Source organism: Carassius carassius, chromosome 18, assembly GCF_963082965.1.
Source record: "Carassius carassius chromosome 18, fCarCar2.1, whole genome shotgun sequence".
NCBI classification, from domain to species: Eukaryota; Metazoa; Chordata; class Actinopteri; order Cypriniformes; family Cyprinidae; genus Carassius; species Carassius carassius.
This window is the reverse complement of record NC_081772.1, coordinates 11,253,614-11,279,235: the sequence shown is the minus strand read 5'-3', so window position 1 is coordinate 11,279,235 and position 25,622 is coordinate 11,253,614. Positions and strand designations below refer to the sequence as shown.

General features: G+C 36.3%; 1 protein-coding gene across 9 annotated transcripts in view; it reads left to right on the top strand.

The window, feature by feature from the left end:
- LOC132092367 (otoferlin-like) overlaps positions 1-25,622 on the top strand; it is a 57,350-nt gene that overhangs the window by 28,003 nt on the left and 3,725 nt on the right. For 3 of the 9 annotated variants that reach the window (XM_059498565.1, XM_059498563.1, XM_059498566.1), the window contains exons 6-43: positions 6,719-6,792; positions 7,129-7,255; positions 7,582-7,636; positions 8,445-8,576; positions 8,856-8,918; positions 9,056-9,140; positions 9,225-9,384; positions 9,598-9,784; positions 9,881-10,067; positions 10,192-10,415; positions 11,946-12,054; positions 12,200-12,389; positions 12,628-12,748; positions 12,888-12,988; positions 13,096-13,186; positions 13,279-13,395; positions 13,473-13,625; positions 13,747-13,936; positions 14,062-14,186; positions 14,583-14,717; positions 15,405-15,566; positions 15,783-15,854; positions 16,918-17,037; positions 17,165-17,326; positions 17,409-17,577; positions 18,172-18,326; positions 18,542-18,571; positions 18,674-18,817; positions 18,902-18,977; positions 19,514-19,650; positions 19,803-19,940; positions 20,036-20,173; positions 20,250-20,377; positions 20,486-20,656; positions 20,821-20,981; positions 21,073-21,215; positions 21,456-21,544; positions 24,308-24,406. In XM_059498565.1, coding sequence (XP_059354548.1) covers positions 6,719-6,792; positions 7,129-7,255; positions 7,582-7,636; positions 8,445-8,576; positions 8,856-8,918; positions 9,056-9,140; positions 9,225-9,384; positions 9,598-9,784; positions 9,881-10,067; positions 10,192-10,415; positions 11,946-12,054; positions 12,200-12,389; positions 12,628-12,748; positions 12,888-12,988; positions 13,096-13,186; positions 13,279-13,395; positions 13,473-13,625; positions 13,747-13,936; positions 14,062-14,186; positions 14,583-14,717; positions 15,405-15,566; positions 15,783-15,854; positions 16,918-17,037; positions 17,165-17,326; positions 17,409-17,577; positions 18,172-18,326; positions 18,542-18,571; positions 18,674-18,817; positions 18,902-18,977; positions 19,514-19,650; positions 19,803-19,940; positions 20,036-20,173; positions 20,250-20,377; positions 20,486-20,656; positions 20,821-20,981; positions 21,073-21,215; positions 21,456-21,544; positions 24,308-24,406 — 4,920 coding nt within the window. Of the gene's footprint in view, positions 1-6,718; positions 6,793-7,128; positions 7,256-7,581; positions 7,637-8,444; positions 8,577-8,855; positions 8,919-9,055; positions 9,141-9,224; positions 9,385-9,597; positions 9,785-9,880; positions 10,068-10,191; positions 10,416-11,945; positions 12,055-12,199; positions 12,390-12,627; positions 12,749-12,887; positions 12,989-13,095; positions 13,187-13,278; positions 13,396-13,472; positions 13,626-13,746; positions 13,937-14,061; positions 14,187-14,582; positions 14,718-15,404; positions 15,567-15,782; positions 15,855-16,917; positions 17,038-17,164; positions 17,327-17,408; positions 17,578-18,171; positions 18,327-18,541; positions 18,572-18,673; positions 18,818-18,901; positions 18,978-19,513; positions 19,651-19,802; positions 19,941-20,035; positions 20,174-20,249; positions 20,378-20,485; positions 20,657-20,820; positions 20,982-21,072; positions 21,216-21,455; positions 21,545-24,307; positions 24,421-24,561; positions 24,661-25,622 lie in introns of all 9 variants that reach the window. The other 6 variants (XM_059498570.1, XM_059498568.1, XM_059498567.1 and 3 more) reach the window with 5 other exon arrangements.

Genomic DNA, 25,622 nt, shown 5'->3' with positions numbered 1-25,622 from the left:
CTAAATGATTAGATTAGCTGGATCAGGTGTGTTTAATTAGGGTTAAATCTAAACTGTGCAGGACTGTGGCCCTCCAGGAACTGAGTTTGACACCCTTGGTCTGTCCCATTTTTGACTCCCTCCCACTGGTTAAAATGTAACTAAGTAATTTTTACTCTGAGTAAATTTTAAATGAGCTACTTTTTACTTTTACTTGAGTGGATTTTTTAGACTGGTACATTTACTTGTACTTAAGTAAAATTTCATTAATGTAATGGTACTTTTACTTGAGTAGAATATTTTTGTACTCTTTCCACCTCTGCTTCCTAGTTATGAACTGAATATAATTTTAAGAGTCAGGCTTCAATGCTACTTTATATTTCATACCAATTAGCGTCTATAACACTTTGAAGAATTAATATTAATTACAAAATGTATTTTTGTATCTACTTATGTCTGGAACAGTCTGAAAACTGAACAGTTATCTTTAAAGATATTTGATTTAGACACTTAAATGTTATTTTAAACTAATGTAGTCATATTAATTGTTATAAGTAATAATAATAAAAAAAAGTTTTCCACAGTTTTAAGGTTACTTTACATTAACATTTTTAATAATGTATCATTCCTGGTGCTGTTTCATTCTTGAAAACAGTCCAGTGTCCATGGACAGTTGCAGGAAATAGAATGCCGAATAAACACAAGAAACACTGACTGATGATAGTCTATTTTATTTTGCATCAGGCAATGCATCCTGTGAATTGCAGGGCTGCCCTGACCAATATCTCCAGTTCTGTCTCATTGATTGGACTCTCACGTTTGTTTACAAAGACTGTGTCTGTTGTGACTTAGTTGAAGATGGTATCAGCTTAATGATCAGTTTAATTCATGATTCACAAATCCAGGTAAATCCTTTTCCCTTTTTCCCAGTATTGGACTAGGTATGTGGCTTGTATCCTAGGCTAGATTTAAATGGTTGTGATGGATTTGCATTACTATTGCACTTGTAAATGTGTGATGTATCTAAAGCTCTATATTTTTCAGAATTGTACAAGGGTTTTGTTCATTTTCTTTTACATGTTATTTGAAGAGCTCCACAAAATGCACCTGCATCAGTGAACCAGTTTAATAAAGCTTTTGAGGCTTCAGTTGGACCATCCAGCTTCTATCGGCCTTTTGTGTGCAACATCATTATCATATAAAGGACGTTGCTGCATTAGAAGAGGTGCTTTCATGTTTAGTAAAGCAGAAATTACCACCCTGTTGTGGGTTTAATCAGGCCTTGGGTGATTCACTGGTGACCCAGCTTGGGTCAGCTTTTTATGCTGTTTATCTTTATGGTTGTAGAGGGGTTTTGGGACATTTTTGTCTGGATAGGCTGACTGGCTGAAAAGCGAAATCTAATGCAATCTTGAAGAGCAGACAAAGTGGTTTAAATTATCTAAGACTAGCTAACTACCTTAGGTTGGTTTAAGATGTTTAAATTGCCAGTTCTGATCAGATAAATTGTTTTAGCCTCCTGTTTGTAAGATAAGCTTAATCATGAGAGCAGGAGCGTTATTCTCTTGAGCCTGGTGCAGTGACAGGCAAAAGCTTGCAGTCAAATGAAACTTTACAGAATAAAGGGATTTGCACAGGGATGTTTGCCACTTTAGAGCTGTTGCATTACTCTAGTGGTCCAGTTTGCTGTCTTTGTTGAATTATAATGTTCAGACTCAATCGCTCCATTCTCTCATCCTCCTTGCATAAAACTGTCACAATGAACCACCACATGCACTTTAGAAACTAGGGCACAAAAGCTCAAAAGCGCACTCATTTTTTAAAAATTCATTACTTTAATAGAGAGTCTTATTAATGAAACAGAGATGTGCTTATTCATTTACGCATTTCTGTGAAAAAAAATGACAAAAAAATACAAAGGAGACTCGTATTAGAGCAAACACTTCAGAGTATGCATGCCTCTGCTGAATAGTGTTTAAACTGTTAAACTGTAGCTGATCTATACAGTTTATATTTATAATTTTATAGTGACCCAGATGGGAAAATAATTATGTTAATACTATGCTACTGTATGTTAGCCCACAACTTTATTCTGATCAGTGACTTGACTTGACTTGACTTGACTATTTTAGCTTAGCTTTTTTGGCTAGAGAAACTAGCCCCAGACACTAAGTTCTCGCAAGTGCTTGAGCAATATACAACGGATACGCTGCTTTATGCTTTTCGATGCATCCCATTTATCTGTTTAAATATATTGTTGTGCATGTATTTCATGTCATGGTTGAGAAATGGCCTATGACATACTCTGAGACTTTTCGTGGATGTGAAAGCTCTTAAAGATTCTGTTTTTGAGTGTCAGTTGTTTAAAAAAAAAAAAAAAAAAAACCTTTAGTGAGCACCAAATCAGTATATTACAATGACACTGAGTATGAAAAACATTCAGCATTGCCATCACATGAATAAATTAACATTTCATATATATAAAAATAAAAATATATAAATATTATTTTGAATTACAGTATATCTAATAATTTGTCATAATATTAATGTTTTATTGTATTTTTGATCAAACAATTGGAGCCTTGGTGAGCATAAAAGACTAAAACACAGGACAAAATCTTACTGGTCCAAGACTATTGAATGATATTTATGTTCAATCTTACTCTAACTTTTTGTGTAGTCTTGATGTACTACATTATGCCACATTCGAGGATTTTGAGTGTTCATATTCCATCATGTCTGAATGCCTCAAGCAAATACAAATGAAGTGCCTTTCACATTTCTCTCACAGGTGTCATGTTATCTCTTTTCATATTGTGTTGACAGTTGTTGTATTGTTTGTATTATGTTACAGGCACAGGTCATAATTCTTAAACAGGGTTTAGAATAATTGGTTTAGGATCAGTGACTTTTTTTGTGCATACCAGTTTTGCATCATCACTCATAATATCTCAAATGTCACTTGATCTCACCCCCACACACTAAATTAAATGCAAAGGTCACTCTTCAGTAAACTGGGGGAATTACACTCGTTATTCACACACTTTATTAAAGTGGGATTGTCGTTTTGCGAAGGTTTCACTTCTTAAGGAAACATCAGATGGTCCATTTAATATACTGTAGATAGATTGAGATATACTATATGAAAGCCAGTAAAAGTGCAGCATTTGGCATTTAATGTGTTCAAGTGCTTCATTAATTGACAGTCTCCACAAATGTCCTTCTCCTAGGCATAAAGATCTCAGCTAAGAAGGCAATCTGAGACTCTGGTTTTGTTCTCTTAGCAACGCTGTTCATCAGACTGATGATTTACTGAACACCCTACAGTATCTAGACAGGTAGACCTACTGTGGCACAGAATTAGCTCCAATAAATCCCTTTATCATTTCATATGTGTAGGTTGCCTATTTCTCCTTGACTGCTGAAGTGAGGCCTTTTATTTAACAAAGCTGGTCTCATCACGCTCTAAAAATCATCTAATTAGTGTTAGGTTACCTTGTCATGTCTAGATACAATAACAGACTTATCTTCTTGATTTTGTCCACTCTAATCATAGGTGATGTCCAAGTGAAAGTCTAACCCTAGACTGGAGTGTTATTATATATATTAGAATATATTTATGTATGGTGACCCAACACACAGAAAAAGGACATTGTACATTTGACATATACATATATATATATATATATATATATATATATATATATATATATATATATATATATATATATATATATATATATACATATATATATATATATATATATATGTATATATATATATATATATATATATATATATATACTCACCTAAAGGATTATTAGGAACACCTGTTAAATTTCTCATTAATGCAATTATCTAATCAACCAATCACATGGCAGTTGCTACAATGCATTTAGTGGTGTGGTCCTGGTCAAGACAATCTCCTGAACTCCAAACTGAATGTCAGAATGGGAAAGAAAGGTGATTTAAGCAATTTTGAGCGTGGCATGGTTGTTGGTGCCAGACAGGCCGGTATGAGTATTTCACAATCTGCTCAGTTACTGGGATTTTCACACACAACCATTTCTAGGGTTTACAAAGAATGGTGTGAAAAGGGAAAAACATCCAGTATGAGGCAGTCCTGTGGGCGAAAATGCCTTGTTGATGCTAGAGGTCAGAGGAGAATGGGCCGACTGATTCAAGCTGATAGAAGAGCAACTTTGACTGAAATAACCACTCGTTACAACCGAGGTATGCAGCAAAGCATTTGTGAAGCCACAACATGCACAACCTTGAGGCGGATGGGCTACAACAGCAGAAGACCCCACCGAATACCACTCATCTCCACTACAAATAGGAAAAAGAGGCTACAATTTGCATGAGCTCACCAAAATTGGACAGTTGAAGACTGGAAAAATGCTGCCTGGTCTGATGAGTCTCAATTTCTGTTAAGACATTCAGATGGTAGAGTCAGAATTTGGCGCAAACAGAAATAGAACATGGATCCATCATGCCTTGTTACCACTGTGCAGGCTGCTGGTGGTGGGGTAATGGTGTGGGGGATGTTTTCTTGGCAAACTTTAGGCCCCTTAGTGCCAATTGGGCATCGTTTAAATGCCACGGCCTACCTGAGCATTGTTTCTGACCATGTCCATCCCTTTATGACCACCATGTACCCATCCTCTGATGGCTACTTCCAGCAGGATAATGCACCATGTCACAAAGCTCGAATCATTTCAAATTGGTTTCTTGAACATGACAATGAGTTCACTGTACTAAAATGGCCCCCACTGTCACCCGATCTCAACCCAATAGAGCATCTTTGGGATGTGGTGGAACGGGAGCTTTGAGCCCTGGATGTGCATCCCACAAATCTCCATCAACTGCAAGATGCTATCCTATCAATATGGGCCAACATTTCTAAAGAATGCTTTCAGCACCTTGTTGAATCAATGCCACGTAGAATTAAGGCAGTTCTGAAGGCGGAAGGGGGTCAAACACAGTATTAGTATGGTGTTCCTAATAATCCTTTAGGTGAGTGTGTGTGTGTGTGTATATATACAGTATATATATATATATATACTAATACTAATACTACCATTCAAACATTTTAGGTTGGTAAGATATTTTAATGGTTTTGAAAGAAGGCTCTTATGTCCACTAATGCTGTATTTATTTTTAATAATAATAAAAAATGCAGCACAAACAGTACTGTTGCGAAGTATTACAATTATTTGTAATTAATTCCTGTAATCGCAGAGTTGAATTTTCATCAGTCAATCCAGTTTTCAGTGTCAATTGATCCTTCAGAAATGTTAATATAGGTAATTATATCAGACACATCTGTAAGAGAGTGAGAGTGAGGGAATGTGGGTGTGTATTATTATGTCTATGTGTATGTGTGTGTGTTTGGTCACATACTCTCCTGTTACTTTTTCACTCATACCTGTTCATCATCTCAAGTTCTCCTTTATTGTGGATGTCCCGTTCAGTCTAAAGTGTGTGTTTTGCTTGGATCTGGACTAGCAACTGAAAATGGACATATAGTACAATAGTCAGGAATACCTTATTTTTTACCCTGGGTGGTGCAGGTTAGTTTCTGGTGGTTGTCAGAGTGAGGTAAGTATCCTGTATATGTGAGTGGTTTGGTTCACTTGTGCATTTCATAAACTTGTTCAACTAAACTTGCTTAATAAGGAATTCTTTTCTTTTAATAAGGAAAGCTTAATTTAACTTGTGTTGCTTGTGTTAAATGTGTGTGATGTGTGTGTATATACATCACTATATGCATGACCAAAGAAGAATATATATATATATATATAGCTTCTGTTATTTTGCAGAGAGAGGTTTATTTCCTTTAATGTGTTTCATAAAAATTTAATTTTGAAGTGTAATAAAGACCACACCAATGTAAGGAAAATAAGAGAGTGAGTGCAATTTGGTAGGATGTCCTTCCATCATAAAACTGAGATGCAAAAAAAAAAAAATTTAATTACAGAATAATGTCTGAAGTTGTGAAAAAAGTATCTGCATTTGCATAATCAGTACTTTCTTGACCTGTGATATAAGGCAAACATCTAAATAATATGATGTCAGTGTGCTGTGATATTGATACATTTTCTTTCTATTTAAAATTCTCAAAGAATATAAAGGGACAAAACGATCTGGAAATATTTCATCTTGTCCTGAGAAAGTATATATATCCACAGATCACAGCTAATTGGAGAACTGTGCTCATCTTGTTGAATAATTACGGACCGTTATTTGTCCAGCCGGCTTGTGACATCATCAGCCCTTTGTAGGTGAACTTATATCTAATCACCATAATATCAGTGCAGAGTTATTGGACACCACTGGGGCTATTGTGAGTAGGGGCTCGCTGTTGAAAGGAGTGTCTGGTCTGAGTGATAAATATCACAGAAATGTTCCATCATGGGAAACCTCCCATGCTTGACCTATAGATCAAACATTTGTAAATTGAAATCATTCTGATACTTGAATATCTATCCTTTGCTCTACCTATGTGTAAGCCTTATTTATTAATAATTTATTTGATCGTGAAATGTATCCAGATTGTTCACTGCTTTTTATACAATATCTATGTAACATAATCATATATCCGAGTTTAAACTGGTATAAATTATTCAGTGTTTGGGAGGCCCAGAGGTAGAGATGATTTAAAATTGAATCACAGTGCAAATATTGTCACTTTTTTCCCCCATTCATGCCCATTTCAATTGTTTGTTTTATATTATAGGACAGGAAAAGGTGTGTTTTCAGCCATGAAACTGGGCAAGACGCGTGTCTCTAAAGATGGACACAAAAAAGGAGGTATATATTGCTGATTATTAGAGAGCTGGATTTACAAGACAGTTAATTGTATTTATTTAGTATTTGTTGAGAGAGGAAAACAAACAAACGGCATTGTTTTTAACTTACTAAATTTTGTGTCTGCATTTTGGATCAATTTAGTGCTAAAAGCACTTTATACTGTAGCTCAAGTTTATTGTACTTTTATTACCTTAACTTTAATTGTACTTCTTGAACTTAAACTTCTTGAATCTTAACTGGTTTTGCTTCAGGAGATTTTAGACATCAGATGTAGGAAAGAAAAAAGAATCATAAAATTCAAATGCAATTTCAACTCAGCAGTGCTCTTGTGTGCAGATGATCCTGCCATTTTGGATGCAGAAAATCTGGATCGAAAGGTCATGCGTCTGGGCGGTGGGGTCGACCATGATACCATTTCACTGGCCTCTGTTACTGCAGTTACCACTAATGTCTCCAACAAAAGGTAACATATCTCATGTGCACATGGTGTATTTTTAAAGCAGTACAATTTCACATTTGATGTTTATCTGTTCACATCCTTTGAAAAGGTCACAGGGAAGAAACCCTTCAGTATTTCTTTTTCTGAGTGCTTGTTTTTTTTTTTTTTTTTTTTTTTTTTGAGGAGTAAGAGCAGTTTATTGAGTTTAAAGTATGCATGTTGATATTTTATCCACAACAGAGACCTGATTTAATATTTCATGTAATTCATTTGATGAGGATGACTGATTAATTGACAGTCCTAGTTTAAATGTGTTTTATGAAGTTTGATCTTCACGTTTTGTTTTTCAGATCAAAGCCTACCATTAAGATGGAGCCCAGTTCATGGCGTCCTGTAGATTATCAGGTATGAAGAGAGGCGAAAGAACACAGAGAAAGTTAGGGGAGCTCAATAAACTTCCCACTTTCTGAAAGACAATAACTCCAGGCCTTGAATTGCCAACCAGACATGTTAAATTAGTGGCATTTATCCTTGAGTAGTTCTGCTCAAAGCCCTGGATATACATAGCCATTCCAAATAAACAACATTGGCTTTGAGCTTCAGTGTGTCAGAGAAGCCTTTGATGTTTACTCAATAATTGTCCTCTGCATGGCTGTTGTGTAGAGCAGTTGAACTGCAAATTTGTTTCAGTACTGGCACTGTATAATTCCTTTAAAATTATTGTCTGCATTCTTCTGGAATCCAGCTTCTGTTATTTTGCAGAGAGAGGTTTATTTCCTTTAATGTGTTTCATAAAAAATTAACTTTGAAGTGTAATAAAGACCACACCAATGTAAGGAAAATAAGAGAGAGAGTGCAATTTGGTAGTTCATTCGAACTGTGCAAATCTGACTTAGATGGATCTGCTGACTTATAAGCTAGAACTAAAATTACAAATATTATGATTTTCCTTCTCTTGATTAAGTTTGGCTTTGTTTATTTGTCCAGCCACAGATGTGTACAAGATACTGTAGCTCATTTGTCATTATTTTGATTCCCTAAAGCCAACTTGACTAATTAGCCCTCTAAAGTAATAAAAGCGTAACACATTCCACACCCATGTTAATAAAGGCCTCTTCAGTCTTAGTCTGCATCTAAGACACATACTAGCTCAGTGTTTTATATCCTGTATGTTTTTACATTTTTATAAAATCCCTATTAAAATGTCTTTCAGATTAGTGTTACAGTAATCGAGGCCCGTCAGTTGGTTGGTTTGAACATGGATCCTGTGGTTTGTGTGGAAATTGGCGAGGAGAAGAAGTATACATCAATGAAGGAGTCCACAAACTGCCCCTACTACAATGAGGTTATATTTACATTGCTGAAAATCTGAGCAAAGGAATTATATAATTTCAGACAGTTCATTGCCTAATGTATATTGGATTACAAGGGCAAGAATCATCTCATTGTATTTGGAAAAACAGATTATTTTGTAGTATTTTTTTTTATTATGGTAATTGCTGTATCAACACCAACATAATGCCTAAATCCACCCACATTGTTTGAAATCATGAACAACCTCATTTTTTTTATAAACTTCATATCCAGATACTTAATTTCAATATTTTTCTCTATCTTTCAACAGTACTTTGTCTTTGACTTCCATGTGCCTCCAGATGTCATGTTTGATAAGATCCTAAAGATATCAGTGAGTAGATTAAGCCTTTGTTCACACTTTCAGCATATGATTATACATAACGTATTATAACAAACCTACATGAAAAACCATTGAAAACAGCAGATGATTATTTTGTGCTTCTGCTCTTCTCTCATGCTAAAATTAAGGTAATACATTCTAAAAACCTTCTACGAAGTGGTATTCTGGTGGGCACCTTCAAATTAGATGTGGGAACTGTTTACTCACAACCTGGTCAGTAACCATGGAATAATGGAAATCGTAATAAGAGATATACTTAGATGGAAAGGTCTTTTAATTTGTGCATGTCTCTTACAGAACATCAGTTCCACCACAAATGGGCAATGCTGTCAGACCATGATGACATCACAGCTGGCTGCAAAGGTTACGTTAAGTGTGACATTGCAGTCATAGGAAAAGGAGACAAAATCAAGATTCCCCACAAGGCCAATGAAACAGATGAGGATGACATAGAGGGGTCAGAAATGGACATCATACATTAAAATGCATATGTTTATTCATTTATTTAGTTAATTAATTAATGTATTGGACTGCATTTTAGATTCCCAGATGTTCATGAACTAACGTTCATACTGTATTCTACACCATCTAATGACTTATTTATTCATAAATGTATTTCTTTATTCATAAATCTATGTCATGTTGGTCTGTTCTTTATGATATATTGCAGGAATCTTCTTTTGCCGGAGGGTGTTCCATCAGAGAGACTATGGGCTCGGTTTTATGTCAAGATTTATAGAGCTGAGGGACTACCTAAAATGAACACCAGCATCATGGCTAACGTGAAGAAAGCTTTTATCGGGGAGAACAGGGACCTTGTGGACCCTTATGTCCTGGTCCAATTTGCAGGGCAGAAAGTAAGAAACGCATGAAAACACTCAATAAGAGATCAATATGCATTACATTATACATGTAATGGATGACTTTTTTAAAATGTCACCTTACACGTGCAGGGTAAAACATCAGTTCAGAAAAGCAGCTACGAGCCCATCTGGAATGAGCAAATAATCTTCACCGAGATGTTCCCACCTTTGTGTAGGCGACTGAAAGTTCAGATCCGTGATTCAGACAAGGTGAATGATGTTGCCATAGGAACTCATTTCATCGATCTACGAAAGATCGCAAATGATGGAGACAAAGGTACTGACCGATCTGTCCCAGTGCAACACTAACAGTTTAATGAATGTACAGGGTGAATGGAGGCTGTAAATAAACAGAGCTCTTAAAGAACAAGAGAATTAACTGCTGCTCCATCTCTCCCCAGGGTTCCTTCCCACTATGGGCCCGGCCTGGGTGAATATGTATGGTTCTACCCGTAACTACACCCTGATGGATGAGCACCAGGACTTGAACGAGGGGCTGGGAGAAGGTGTGTCCTTCAGGGCACGCCTCCTCATTAGTATCGCAGTGGAGATCCTAGACACCTCTTCCGCAGAAATAATGAGCTCTACTGAGGTACAAATAGAGCCGGTGTCCAACATCTCAGAGGTGAGATTACTTATTTCCTCTTTTTGAGATTGGGTCAAGGCACTGTGACATTTCCCTTGAGATCAGTGCTGAAATCTCTGTGAATCATAAATTATTCTACACTTTCCTGTCACACCATGACATTACAAACAGGTTTTTTGAAAGTCATCTGATTTATTCTAACCCATCTGCAGGCCTGCGATATTCATTATTTAACAATGTTTAAAAAGCTCAGCTCAGTCCAGATTCTGCGAAATATTAGTTGCCCACTGGGAAATTACAAGGCCAAGCTCTGTGTCAAAAAGTCACTGCAGATGTGGGAGTCCAGCTGTGTGTGATTTTGTGTGGCTCTTTGGGAGCAAATATACTGTCGATGCATTTTACTGAAGCACAAGTTTTGTTTTTACACTTGATGTAGAGGCAAGCATATGATGCTGATAGTCCCAGCTGCCTTTCATGGCATGATTAACCTGGCGGTTTAAAAAGCCTTTGAATTGATCCAAGCTACATGAAGAATAGAGACATAAAAACTTTTCTTAGTGTTTGGAAGAGGAGAAGGTGAAACTCCTGAGGCACAGTTCACAAAAAATAAAAATTCCAAAAAGTTATTTACTCATTACAAAACAAATACATTTTTCTGTGGACCACAAAAGGATACATTTTGTACAATTTATTATTTACTGTAACATGTAGGGAAATAGAGATTTTATTCTTCAGAAAGTAAAAGTGAATACAGCATTAAAGCATAGTAGTCATAGTAGTCCATGGTGTCTTATGTTCTTATGCATAATTATAAATCCATATAATAATTATGCATAAGAACTGAGACTGTGAAGCTCCAAAATCACCTGCATACACAAAATGCACCACTGAAGTGTCACAGAATGGCTGAAGTCATTATTCACCTGGCAATCTTCCCATCCAGCGCAATGCTAGAGAACCAGACCAGAAGTAAATTTCTTGAACAAATCATTCAGATCTGTTTTTGGAGGTGGATCAACTGATCGTTTTCAAAAGATTTGACTGAGAAGTACTATTAATTTATGAATTGCGCATTCCTACTAGTCAATCTTTAAGATTTATCATGAATAACTTTCGGTCTGTTTATCATAGAAAGCTTTATAAGGTTTAGAATATAGTGCACGTTATAATAAAGGTGAAGATTCTTCCATAATAGATTTAGCATAAACATTTTGGAACACAGTTAGATAGTTACTGGTGGTTACTACAGTGGAAAAGAAAACTACATTTTGATAAGGCATTCATTCATTTCTTATTTTCTGCTTAGGACATCAGTGAGTTTTATATTTGATCAAAAATCACAGCATCAGTTGAGAGGAAACCCCGGCTGGGTTACAATGCAGCACTGAGCTGCCATAATCTCAAGTCAATTATGATTTCAGACTGAGCTCACACACTTGCTGCATCGGTCCCATTCAGCTGATAGTTATTTAACACTTTTTTCATGTTAATAAAATCAATAACAGCTATTTCGATATAATTTTGACATTAAAGGATCTTACTTTTTTATTTTTTTATTTTTTTTATCAGAGTGCCACAGGGAAAATGGAGGAGTTTTTCCTTTTTGGGTCAATCTTGGAGGCCACAATGATAGACAGAAAAATTGGAGATAAACCTATCAGCTTTGAAGTCACTATCGGTAAGCTGAAGTCAAACACCTGTGATTTCTCTTTTCAAAACATGCACTTTTCAATATGGAAATAGTCAGGCAAGTGCCTGAGTAAATTCAAAACATCTGAAATAAAAAATTGTACAGCACCACATTTACACAATTTTCCACTTAGGTAACTATGGGAACCAGATTGACGGCATGAGCAAGTCTTCATCAGCAAAGAAGAAGAAAGAGGATGGAGGGGAGAGTGAAGAAGAGGAGTCCGAGCTCATCCACAACTCCAGCGATGAAGAGGCAGAGGATGATGAAGATTTGACGTCTGTGCCGTCCACCCCTCCTATGAAACCAGTTATCACTGACAGGTCAGAGGTTAGGGAAAGGAAAATGATCAAATGTTAAAGAAATACTGAGTCATCAAACTATTTAGAAATGGTTTTGAGAAAACACTTTACACTGTAAAAATTATCTGACTGAAAATCACTTTCATAGGCAAGTTGAACTATATGCAGTTTGTCAAAATCACACTTTTTTTAAATAGATAACAGCTAATTTTGAGCTCTGTATCTAGGAATTTAACTATCCATTTTGCTCCATTTACAGAAATTACTTTCACTTGCCTTACTTTGAAAAGAAACCCTGCATTTACATCAAGAACTGGTGGCAAGACCAGAGAAGACGGCTCTACAACTCCAATATAATGGACAAGATAGCAGATAAACTGGTCAGGCTCCCCCTAAAATTGCTGTCTGACTGTTAAAATGTCAATCTCCTCCTTCGAAGCTGTTAGATTTTGGGTTATTTTTGTAAAATCAGACATTATAATACTGTTTAAGCATGTACATGTTTGTCAATGTAAACAGGAGGAAGGTCTGAATGACGTTCAAGAAATCATAAAAACAGAGAAGGCTTATCCAGAACGCAGACTTAGAGGTGTATTAGAAGAGCTCAGCACAAGTTGCAGGTGAGAGAATGTAAACGTGAATTGAATTTGAATCAAAGTTAACATATATACAGCACACATAACAATCAACAGTCTTTTGACTTTTTCCCTGTTCTCCACAACTGAAGTCGATTTGTTAAACTGGCAAACAAAGATCAGAATCTATCCGGAAGAACCAAGCTGGACAAGGAGAGGCTGAAGTCCTGTATGAGAGAGATGGTACGCCTACATGCCCTATATGGTCTCAGCCTGGACATTAAGAACTGCTGATGGGTTGTTTAATGTAATTTGCATGGTTATATTGTTCACAGGAGAGTATGGCTCAGCAGGCAAAGACTATTCGCACACAAGTGAAGAGAAACACAGTTCGAGACAAACTCAAGCTAGTGTTCAATTTCCTTCACAGACTTCGTTTCCTGGCAGATGAGGTAAAAGAAATCACATCGTCTTACTACTCCATTCACACTGATCATCTCAGTCTCAATGTTTTATTTTTCTGTAAAAGCCCCAGCACAGCATCCCTGATGTGTTCATATGGATGATTAGCAACAACAAACGCATAGCGTACGCCCGCATACCCTCCAAAGACATCCTCTACTCAATTGTTGGCGAAGAGATGGGAAAAGACTGTGGGAAAGTTAAAGCTGTTTTTCTCAGGGTAACTCCTACTTTATATACCATTTCCATCTCTTTCTTCCTCTGAATAAGCACGTTAATTAGAAGGAATTAAATTAAGTTGGATAATATGGATGTAAACATTCTGCTTGTGTTCATTATAGCTGCCCGGAAAGAAAGGCTTTGGGCCTGCTGGATGGACAGTCCAGGCTAAACTAGAGATGTATTTGTGGCTGGGGTTGAACAAACAGAAGAAAGACTACCTGAGTGGCCTCCCTAGCGGCTTTGAAGAAAACAAGGCAACGAAAGGAACAGGCATACAAGCTGTTCCTCCCATCAGCCTGGTTTATAACAGTAAGATTATTATATGTTTTAAATATGATTGGTTAGTACTTTTTTTTTTGCTTTTGTTGAAGTTTGCATGTATGTTAAAGCATGTACAGTGTGTGATAACTGACCCTCAATATCCTGTTCTGTAGTGAAGCAGGTCTTTCAGCTGAGAGCCCACATGTATCAGGCTCGCAGTCTGTTTGCTGCTGACAGTAGTGGCCTGTCTGACCCTTTTGCAAGGGTTTTCTTCTCCACCCACAGCCAGGTGACAGAGGTGAGTGTGTGTTGGAGTCTTTGGTTATGAGTGTGCATTTCAAGGGCTGTCTCTGCTGTCCGTGAACAAATATTATGGGTGCTGTAATTGTATGTCGGTAACAAATCCATAATAATTTACAGTAATAGTTTTTTCCAAATGAAATGGTCCCTACACAGTGTTCATTGCTTCCTACTCCCTGCACATGGGAAATTGGCTGAAGTTTACTTTACTTAACAACAGGGATTTGCACTACACCACTGCCTGCAGCATCTTCACACACAGACAAAACTTACTACAGAAGGATGAAGGGTTATTTAACCGTAATCGTGAGATTTTAATAGTCGTCACAATTACTGTTTTTTATTTTTTTATACTTTATATTTTTTATACAACGTTTGTGTATGTATATTTCAGGTCCTCAATGAGACACTCTGTCCTACATGGGATCAGTTGCTTGTGTTTGATAATGTTGAACTCTATGGTGAGGCTGGTGAACTCCGTGACGACCCTCCAATTATTGTTATTGAACTGTATGACCAAGACACTGTGGTAAGTTTATATAGCAAAACCCAAGACTTATACCCATAAATAAAAGCTAAATATACAAAGTTAAATGTCATTGTTTTACTTTTTCAGCACACAGTACTGTTGATATTATCCTTTCCATGACTTGATTTTTCTTCCTGTTTAAAATCTTGTGGTCCCGGCCTTTTGTTGGACAACGTTTTGGCTAAGTAGAGTGTGAACACTTATCTCAACACTGCTTTCAGTCTGTGTTTGTATAGCTGAATTCAACCAAGGCATGCAAGAAGTGGAATTGACTGGGACTCTGTCCCAAAAACAAGATCAGATCATTTCCCTTACTTACATGGTGATAAAACACCTGTTTCCTGTGGCGATAAACTGCCTCTTGCATTCCCTTGGATTCTCTTGCAGTTCAGAGAGTTTACAATTGGATGTTTCTTTGTAGTTGTAGTCTCTACAGTAGTTTGTAGTAATCGTTGCTGTGGTTTATTTCATTGACAGCTGTCAGATACAGCATATATCATTTTATGAACTTTTATGTTCAACATTTAATAAAAATATTTGTAATTGCCAACCAAAGCTTGAGATCTTAAAGTCCCAGCAAAACATTAGCTATGATTTGCAAGTAGTTTTACAAGGAATGTTGCCACCACACTGACCCCTGGTCTTGAGAGGCAGAACTGCAACCGGTGTTTTTTGTGTGGCAATTAGGGGAAAGCTGAGTTCATTGGGCGAACATTTGCAAAGCCACTAACTAAGATGGTTGATGAACACTACGGGCCCCCACAGTTTCCCCCTCAGCTGGAATACTATCAGCTCTACAGAGGAAACTGCACTGCAGGAGATCTGTTGGCTGCTTTTGAACTACTGCAGGTACAAGCGTACAGAGCACAAAGTGGATGTGATCATCTTGTACATACTCCATCTTGAGTATCTTTTCATAAATGTTGCTTGAATAGCACAGACGCAGATCATTCTCTCTTTTCTTCCTACTTGTATTTGATTCTTGATCTTTTTTTGTGATTTCCCATTTCATTTTTCCGTAATCCACCATCTTTCTGCTGTACTCTTCCATGGCAACTTTAACAGATTCCTTATGATGATGAGGAGATCAGGAGTGCTCTTATTGCTGTCCATGACTTTGCTGTACCTCAGATCAAGGTGCAATAAACAAAATAACAATTTTGCCTCTTTAATTCTGCTTTGTTTTCCTTTCTTAAGTTAGTAACTCCATCCTCTTTGCTATTGCTGTGCTTTGGCTTTTTTCCTGTTTACAAGGTAGTAGGGATATGCCGGTTTCAAATTTTCCTGTTGCGGTTAATTGATAATGCTTTTATCATGGTATATGGTATTATCAATTATCAAAAAGTGGTCATAATACAGTATAACAGGTTAAATAACTTTTTCTTATAAAAAATAGTGCTCATTCAATAAGTGTACAGCTAAACAATGAGCAATAGCTACATTTACTATAGAAGTTATTAATCTTTGTTAAAAAATACAAAAGTCTTAGTTCATGTTAGCTCATTAAATAACACAGTTGCAACTTTCAATTTTAACAATGTGTTATTAAATATTGGAATACCTAAGATTAATGAATGTTCAGAATAATTTTTTCATTGGCAGTTTATGTTAACTAATGAAGCCATAATGTAAAGTGTGAATGAACAATACAAGATCAAAACCCTTTCAAACAATATCTATGGCATGTTGTTGTCCAGATTTAAAAAAAAAAAAGAATGTTTGAAGATAAATAGCCTATTAAGTCTAAATATTTCAGTAGTTGGCTCTGTAATAAACACCATAGGGAAAACACAAATCTGAATGTTTTTTTGTAAATTATTTAAATATGGTTTAGAATGTAACAGCTGCTTTATTTACTATGTAAGGGCTGCGTATTAGCGCCATCTGCTGTCAGAGAGTGAATGTGCTTTCATTCAGCGCGTCTCTCACGTGTTCCTCCATGTGCTTCTCATGCGCCGCTTGTTTACATCATAATTTGTAATGTATATTTATTCACGGTATTTAGAAGTGCCCACAATAACAATATCGTTAATCACCGCAATATATCGCATTACCGAATACCGGCACAAGTCTACAAGGTAGAGGTTTGAAATTAAAATGAGGATTTAATCAGTATTATTATTCGGTAATAACTTCAGTCTTTCATGAGTTAATGACTTATAGGCCTATATTTTATTCTAAAGTATCTGTTTATCCACAGATTGGTCCAGCAGGGCGGGCAGCACTTCCTCCAATTGATGGCCTGACTGATTCTGACCGCGGACCCATTCTGCCTGTTCCATTGGGCATAAGACCAGTTCTCAGCAGATATCGCATAGAGGTGAAAATACTGTCACAGAAAGCCACAACCACAATTTGCTTATGTTAACAATTGCATTTATTACATCTGGAGCTCATATTATTTTTGCATCAGTATTGTTGAGCTCATGGTCATTAATTCTCTTTAGGTCCTGTTCTGGGGTCTTAGGGACCTAAAAAGAATCAACCTGGCCCAGGTGGACAGGCCTCGTGTGGACATTGAGTGTGCAGGGAAAGGGGTTCAGTCAGCCCTCATTCAGAATTATAAGAAGAATCCAAACTTCAGCACGTTAGTAAAGTGGTTTGAAGTGGTGAGTGAAATTATGTAATACAAATTCTTCACTTCATTTCTGATTTAAAAAAAAAGTTAACTTGAGTAATCTCGTGCTGCAGGATCTGCCAGAAAATGAGCTACTTCATCCACCACTCAATATACGGGTGGTGGATTGCAGGGCATTTGGACGCTTCACCTTGGTGGGTTCTTATGCCGTGACCAGCCTTCGCAAGTTCATCTACAGCCCCCCAGACAAGACAACTGGAGCTAACAACTGGACTCACACTGGTATCTATCATATACAAATATACTAACTGTAAATCTGAGTAAAATAACATAACAATACAATATAATAAGATTCTCCTAATGATCTTCTAATTAATAATATAATTAATATTTATAAATAAATTACACATTTAATGTCAAATCAGTCAAATTCCAGTCATTATTGCATAACGTTTTATGCTTTACACCATAATGTGTGAGAAACAGCAGCAAATATATACATATATATATATAAGTAATCAATTCAGTTATAATGGATTAGACTGTTGTTTAAAAGTTCATAAATTCTGTTCTTTTGAATGTTTTATTAATCTCCACACAAACAAATTACATTTTAAAATATATTCAGATATAAATATTTTGACTGTATTTTTAACTTCTTTCAAAGAGATTTATTTTAAAAACCTTTTGAACGGTAGTGTTACCTACTTTTATTTTAAATTCTTGATATAGACTTTATCTTTTTCCAGCTTTTCTGACTTTTCATTCCTTTTCTCTATTCCTTCCTCCTCTGATCTTTTCATGGTCTTATCCTTTCTGTCCTGGTGCTGGTCTTGGGTCATTGGTGGCTAAATCATATGACCCTGCCCACACCAGCTAGACTGGCCAATGGCTACATGGCTCTCACGAATGGGACATCTCATTCCTGCCCCCACTCCCACCCCATTTCTCATCCTTCAGGTGATATTGTGGTCAATATGGACCCTGAACCCAACATTAAGAAGATGAACACAGTTGTGAAGATTGATTCTGTGAGTAGATATGCCCTGCTGTGATAACACACTGTTATGGTTTAGAATACTTCTCTGCTTGGTGTGTTTTTGTTCCAACTGTGGTTCTGAATGTTTTACTCCTTTAAGGTTAGTGCACCAACAGTCATGTTATGTGTATGCTAGTATGTTATAGTAGAATCTGTTGTGAATGTTGTTTGTATTTGATGCATGTTTGTGTGACCCTGTCCTTGCAGACCACAGATGCTGTTGTTAAAGTTGACTTGGTAAGTCTTGCTTTGGTTCAGAAAGATGTAAATGTTTTATATTTTATTTACATTCATTTGGATCCACATTACATTTTAAATTAAATCTTTTTTTACTAACAGAATGAAGATGAGATGGATAAAGAGAATGAGAAAAAGAAGAAGAAGAAAACAAAGAAGGGAGAAGAAGTGGATGAAGAAGAGCCCGATGAAAGCATGTTGGACTGGTGGTCCAAATACTTTGCCTCAGTAGAGACTATGATGGAGGTGGGAGGGACTTTTAGCTTTTTTACACACATGTAGTGTGTCATATTTTAATATTTTACTGCAATATTCTTAATGTGAATGCAGAATCTCAGAGCCCAGGAGGCCGCTCTGGCAGAGGCAGAGGAAAGAGAAGATTTGGAGATAGCAGCAGAGAGTGCAGGTAACCACAGAGTTTAGCATGGACCTGGTGTAAATTAAATTACATTACATTACATTACATTACATTTAATTTAATTTAATTTAATTTAATTTAATTTAATTTAATTTAATTTAATTTAATTTAATTTAATTTAATTTAATTTAATAAATGCATTTAGCAGACGCTTTTATCCAAAGCGACTTACAGTGCATTCAGGCTATCAATTTTTACCTATCATGATTGGTGTAGTGTTCCTGAGTAGAACTAACGTTCTGGTTAGGAATGTGTTCAGATGAGCACTGTCATCACATATCCGTCTCCATTGTAGTCATGACTTTTAATTCAATTGAATTTAAATGTATTTGATCTTTTATACTTTGAGGGAATCCATCAAGTACATTTCTATATAATATACATGCATTTTGGGTCTTTAAAATAACTCTCATGGCTTGAAGCATCATTGTTCAGTACAAACATCCATTCAGACTGGTGTTGTGCTCATACGTTTCTCATTTCCTCATTTCCATCCTTACCTACCCATTCACCCCTAACTTCAGAGATCAAAGCTGATGACTTGCCAGTGAAAGGCACCAAACTCAAGGAGAAGAGCAAAGACAAGAAGAGCTCCAAGGACAAAAAGAAGAACCATGAGGGCACAGAAAAACCTCCAAAACGAAAAGTTGATGAACTTGTGGTCAGTGCCTCTTGAACACTTGAATACTGTTCAAAATTAAAAAATGTAAAAACATTCAAATCTTCCTGACCCTTTTGAACATATGTTAGCTACACTCCGATCTGTAGCAATTTATGCTAATTTTAATGTGAATTTAAACACCTTTATCTCAGGTCTACAATAAAGAGCTGGAGATTGAATTTGGTAACTTTGAGGACTGGCTCCACACCTTCAACCTGTATAGAGGAAAGGCTGGAGATGATGATGACCACAATGTGGTTGATGATGACAGGATTGTGGGCAGATTTAAGGTAATATAAGAATATATCATGTATAAATCAGGCTTCAAATTGGGACTATGAACACTTCATTTTGAAATGTCTGAATCTGTCTCCTTATGAACCAGGGCTCCCTCTGTATGTTTAAACTACCAATCTCTGAGGAGATCACCAGAGAGGCAGGATTTGATCCAAACATGGGCATGTTCCAAAGTATTCCTCACAATGACCCTATCAATGTTCTCATAAGAATTTATATCATCAGAGTAAGTGAATTCAACTCTGAATTGTAATTGTTATTCATATGGTACCGTCTTTAAAGTAACATGACTCTCTTCTCAGGCCACAGACCTGCATCCTGCGGATATAAATGGTAAAGCAGACCCTTATATAGTCATTCGATTGGGAAAGACAGAGATTCGGGACAAGGAAAACTACATATCCAAGCAGCTAAATCCAGTCTTTGGAAAGTGAGTAGGCTATACTATTGTAAACCAACCAAACCAATAAGTTGTTAAGAACTCAAACTAAAAAATAATTTCTTGAAAGCACACTCTCCTCTCTCTCCTGTCCTTAAGGTCATTCGACATAGAGGCCACATTTCCAATGGAGTCCATGCTGACTGTGGCAGTATATGATTGGGATTTGGTTGGAACTGATGACCTGATTGGTGAGACTAAGATTGATTTGGAGAACAGATACTACAGCAAACATAGAGCCACATGTGGCATTGCGTCCAACTACTCTGTGTGAGTACTTTCTTTCTTGTACTTTTTATAGGATATCAACACATGGAGCAAGAACCACTTAAATCTTTGTAGAACAACATGTTAAAGTATTTTAATTTGGGGGTTGTCAAATATACATAAAATCCATAAAGTCCTATTTTTTGTTTCTCTGCGAAACCATCCAGCCATGGTTACAATGTATGGCGTGATCCTCAGAAGCCAACTCAGATCCTTGCTAAGTTGTGCAAAGAAGGTAAATTGGATGGACCCCACTATGGCCCTGGTGGGAGGGTCAAAGTTGGAAACCGCATCTTTCTTGGGCCAACAGAAATTGAGGATGACAGTGGTGAGAAATTTACAGAGCTTATACAGAGTTATAATTATTTTTTTCTGGTTATACAGTCTATGAAAATATATAAATTTTGTTTGGCTAACAGGTCTGAAGAAGCAGACAGAAGAACACTTGGCTCTTACTGTTCTTAGGCATTGGGAGGAGATCCCACGTGTTGGTTGCAAACTCATCCCTGAGCACGTGGAGACCAGGCCGCTCCTCAACACGGACAAGCCAGGCATAGAGCAGGTGCGCAAGGGTGTGCAACAAAATACCACTGTGATTACCAAAGACATACTCCAAGGTTCACCAAGTGACCTTGATGAGATTTACGTCATTAGTAAAGCAATTCAGAGCAAGAATAAACAACTGCATCAACTTCAGCAGATGCAGTTTATTTATGTGTGTTAAATGAGGGAACATAAATGAACATTGTAAAAGAAATATGTAATGTAACTATCAGCTCCTTGAATTTTCATAATCCCACAGGGAAGGATTGAAATGTGGGTGGACATGTTTCCTATGGATGTACCAGCACCAGGATCAGCCATTGACATATCGCCACGCAAACCAAAGAGGTACAGTAGATGATTCCGTTCAGAGTCTCGACAGAGTCTTGCTTTTCCTTAATTTCCAGGAGTTTGTTGTAGTTAAGGTATTAATATTTTATTTGTACATAATGTTTTTCCTTAAAGTCTCTAGGTACATGAAACAAAATGTCATTTTGATATGTATGGAATTACCTTTGCTTCAATAAAAATGAACAAAACTTTATAAAACTGAACGTTACTTTTTCAGAAACTATCAAAAATATGCCATTACAAAAGAAGAAAAACACAATAAAAATGAAAAAAATGAACTTAGTCGCACAAATTTAACAGGCTCTTCAAATATGCTTCATCCTTTTTTTAATGTTTTTCAAAGATTTGTTTTCGCTAATTGTGGATTCTGCATTGTCACAGATTTGGCTTACGGTTCACAGTTTTTCGTTTGGTGTTCTGACACAAACTTCTAGTGGGGGCAAGCTTAACAGTGATCTACTCTGATTGGATAGTGAGCTTTTGATTGACAGGTGCTCTCTGACTGGGAAGTACCGACATCAATCAGTGGCGCGCATATTGGAAACCTCTCGCGGTGATTAAATCTGGTCTCTACCGCAAAAATTCTTTTCCACAGACAAAGTGAAAGAAATTTATTTTAAGCTCATACACAGGTTCTACCCTGTAAAGAAGTTTATACACAGATTTAAATCTGACATTGATCTTACATGCTCTTTTTGTTCGAGTTCTAAAGAAACTGAACACTTATTTCGGTCATGTCAGTACACTCAGAAACTCTGGGATGATATTGGTGTGTTTGTCAAGTGTAAGATTTTGCCAGGCGGCTTCTCAGTACATATGAAAAACATTCTATTTGGGTATTATGACTCCGACCCCACAAACGAAAATATAATTTTTGTTATTAATTTAACAATTTTCCTAAACAAATTTCACATTCACAAATGCAAATTCTCCAACTATAAACCCGTCTTCTCTGTTTTCCTAAAAGAAATGGAAAACTATTTGAACGGAATCTCAGTATCTACTAATAAGAAAGCTATAAGGACAGTTAGACTTTGCTCTGCCTTTGATATCCTTGTGTAATTTTGTTTAGATTTTGTCCCTCTGTTCTTTAGTTCTATTTTATTCTTTGTTTTTTTTTGTGGTTGATATTATGTGATGTAGGCTTATACTTTTATATGTTTTTGTTATCTGCGCTAATAAAAAAGAGAAAGAAAAAAAATCTCTCACGGTGATTTGTAGGTAATATGTCGTGCCTTGTATTACTAAATATGTAAATACTGTAATATTTGCCTTCGATCGTCTCAGTCTGTAAAGATGAGCTCTCAGGAGACACGTAGCGGCATCGTCTTCCTCCTCCGCTTGTCCTTCAAGGCAGCTTGAAGTAAGGTTGTGTTACTGAAGTAACTAATAACATCAAGTTTTTCATGTTACAGTGTGCAACCGTTTGTTGCAGGTTATTATTGTCATTCAGTAACACAAGCTTACTTCAAGCTGCCTTGAAGGACAAGAGCTCATCTTTACAGACTGAGATAATCGAAGGTCAAATATTATTTACATATTTAGTAATACAAATCACCGCGAGAACTTTCCAATATGCCTGCCACTGAGTGGCGTCTGTACTTCCCGGTCAGAGAGCACCTGTCCATCAAAAGCTCACTATCCAATCAAAGTAGATCACTGTTTACCCCGCCCCCACGAGAAGTTTGTGTCAAAACACCAAACGAAAAACTGCGAATCGTAAGCGAAATCTGTGGCAATGCATTCAGAATCCACGATTAGTGAAAACGAATCTTTGAAAAACAGTAACAAAGAATGAAGCATATTTGAAGAGCCTGTTTAATTTGTGCGACTGAGTTAATTTTTTTCATTTTCATTGTGTTTTTCTTCTTTTGTAATGGCATATTTTTGATAGTTTCTGAAAAAGTAACGTTCAGTTTTATAAAGTTTCGTTCATTTTTATTGAAGCAAATGTAATTCCATAGATATGTGCATCAGTAAGTTTAGCCTTGAAGAGGATTAGACAAAAAATAGGAAGCATTAATAATGAGCATGCTGTGATCACATATTCACTCTTAAAACATTATACCCTTAAGCAAGGAAAAGACTACTTTGTTTTCTTGACTGCTTATGCAATTAATATTCTTTGAATGTCTTAAAAGCTCTGGATGGTGAAGTGGCCCTGAATGGCAAATTACCAAATTAAAGAATGTATTTTTATCTCACATGCTTTCTATAATTGTTTTCTATAATCATATTTAACTCTATTTACAGTAAACACAATGATACTACTGTGATTCATTCAGTTATAGTTTAGATACCACAAGGAACCACAAAAAAACTGATAAAAGATAGATAAAAAAAAACACTAAAAACCAACAGTTTGTAGATAGAACACATACTGCTTTTTCTTTTTCCTCTCATACTTACTCTTCAGGCTTCACGCCTCTCATCTGCCTTTATTTTTAATGTTAATCATCTAAAAATGTGCCAGTTTTGCACTGTGGAGCAGTCTTTCTTTAGTTTGAGATATTCATATGCTGCAAAAAAGTAAAATAGTGAGTTGCTTTGCATTATAAACATAAGCAGCTATGTGTATCATTATCCAGATTAATGCAGTTTTTACCTAATCTGACAAAATAACTTTGTTCATATTAATAGTTTCAAATAATATATATACAGTATATTTTTTACTCTAAACAGTTACTGTAGTTGACACACATTTTTGGGTTAAAACACTTTTAACAGTGAGATGACGATCCCATTCTTTTCATCTCCCAGATGTGAGCTCAGGGTGATAATATGGAATACTGACGAGGTAATTCTGGAAGACGATGATTACTTCACAGGGGAAAAGTCCAGTGACATTTTTGTGAGGGGGTAGGTATGGGCAGGTGTGTGAAAAGGGTGTGGTTTAATCGGTTACCTTTGTTTGTTTGTTTCTGTTTCCTTTTGTTGTTTTGTTGTCTGCGTTTGGTGTTATTTTGTCTATCCCACCTCCCTGCCCCCCATGTCATTGCTGTGCTGTTATCTAGCTTTGAGCTTCGTGTTATTATTTGGAACACTGATGACGTAGTTCTAGAAGACGATGCTTTCCTGACAGGAGAGAAGATGTCTGACATCTATGTCAGGGGGTAAAGATGATACGATTGCATGGCTTGACTGCTTTGCCCATTGCCTGCAGAAATCTGCACCTTCCATTCACAACAACTGAACAAATACCACCTTCCATACAGTTTCAAGTTAAACGGGACCATATCAATCAAAATGATGTTGCTTTCTAGTTATTACCTCGAAATACCTTGCTGTATAATGTTATTTAAAATTAATTAAATTGGCTGTTCAGTTGAATTGCTTATAAATAGATGTTTTAAGATTCAATAACTGGTATGGTCTTGGTTTATAGTGCCATAGTACTAGTGTTTAGTACTGTATGTCTTATTTAGTATGTCTTCATCAAATACTGCATGAAAGCATAAGATATGTATGTTTGTATACCAATATGTTGGTTAAGGATCTGTCCAGAGGACTTAATTTGTTTTTTTGAAAAGTTACACATACAATAATGCATGTATTTGATCCATAAAGTTGGCTATTAGTGGTTCAAATAAATACAGTACCTCTAAATTATGTAATACTGTTGGGACAGACTTGTGTTTCAAACTGGTATGCTCTCCAGATCGAAGCCTCACAACTTAAAGGAATAGTTGACCCAAATATTAAAATCTGTTAAAAATCAAGATTTCATTTTCATCAGAATTTAGAATTACTGTACTTCACTTGCTCATGAATGGTTGCTCTGCAGTGAATGGGTGCCGTCAGAATGAAAGTCCAAATAGCTAATAAAAAACATCTTGTTAATCCACAAGTAATCCAAACAACTCCAGTCAATCAGTTAACATCTTGTGAACGGAAATGCTGTGTGTTTTTAAGAAACAAATAAAATGCTATATCCCCAAATCTGTTCCGATGAGGAAACAAACTCTACAACTACAACTCATCTATGACTTGTGGGTGAAATCAGTTTAAGCAAATGTTCATTTTTGGGTGAACTATTTTTTTGACTGCAGAAAACTGACTAGATGTCAGGTCTGAC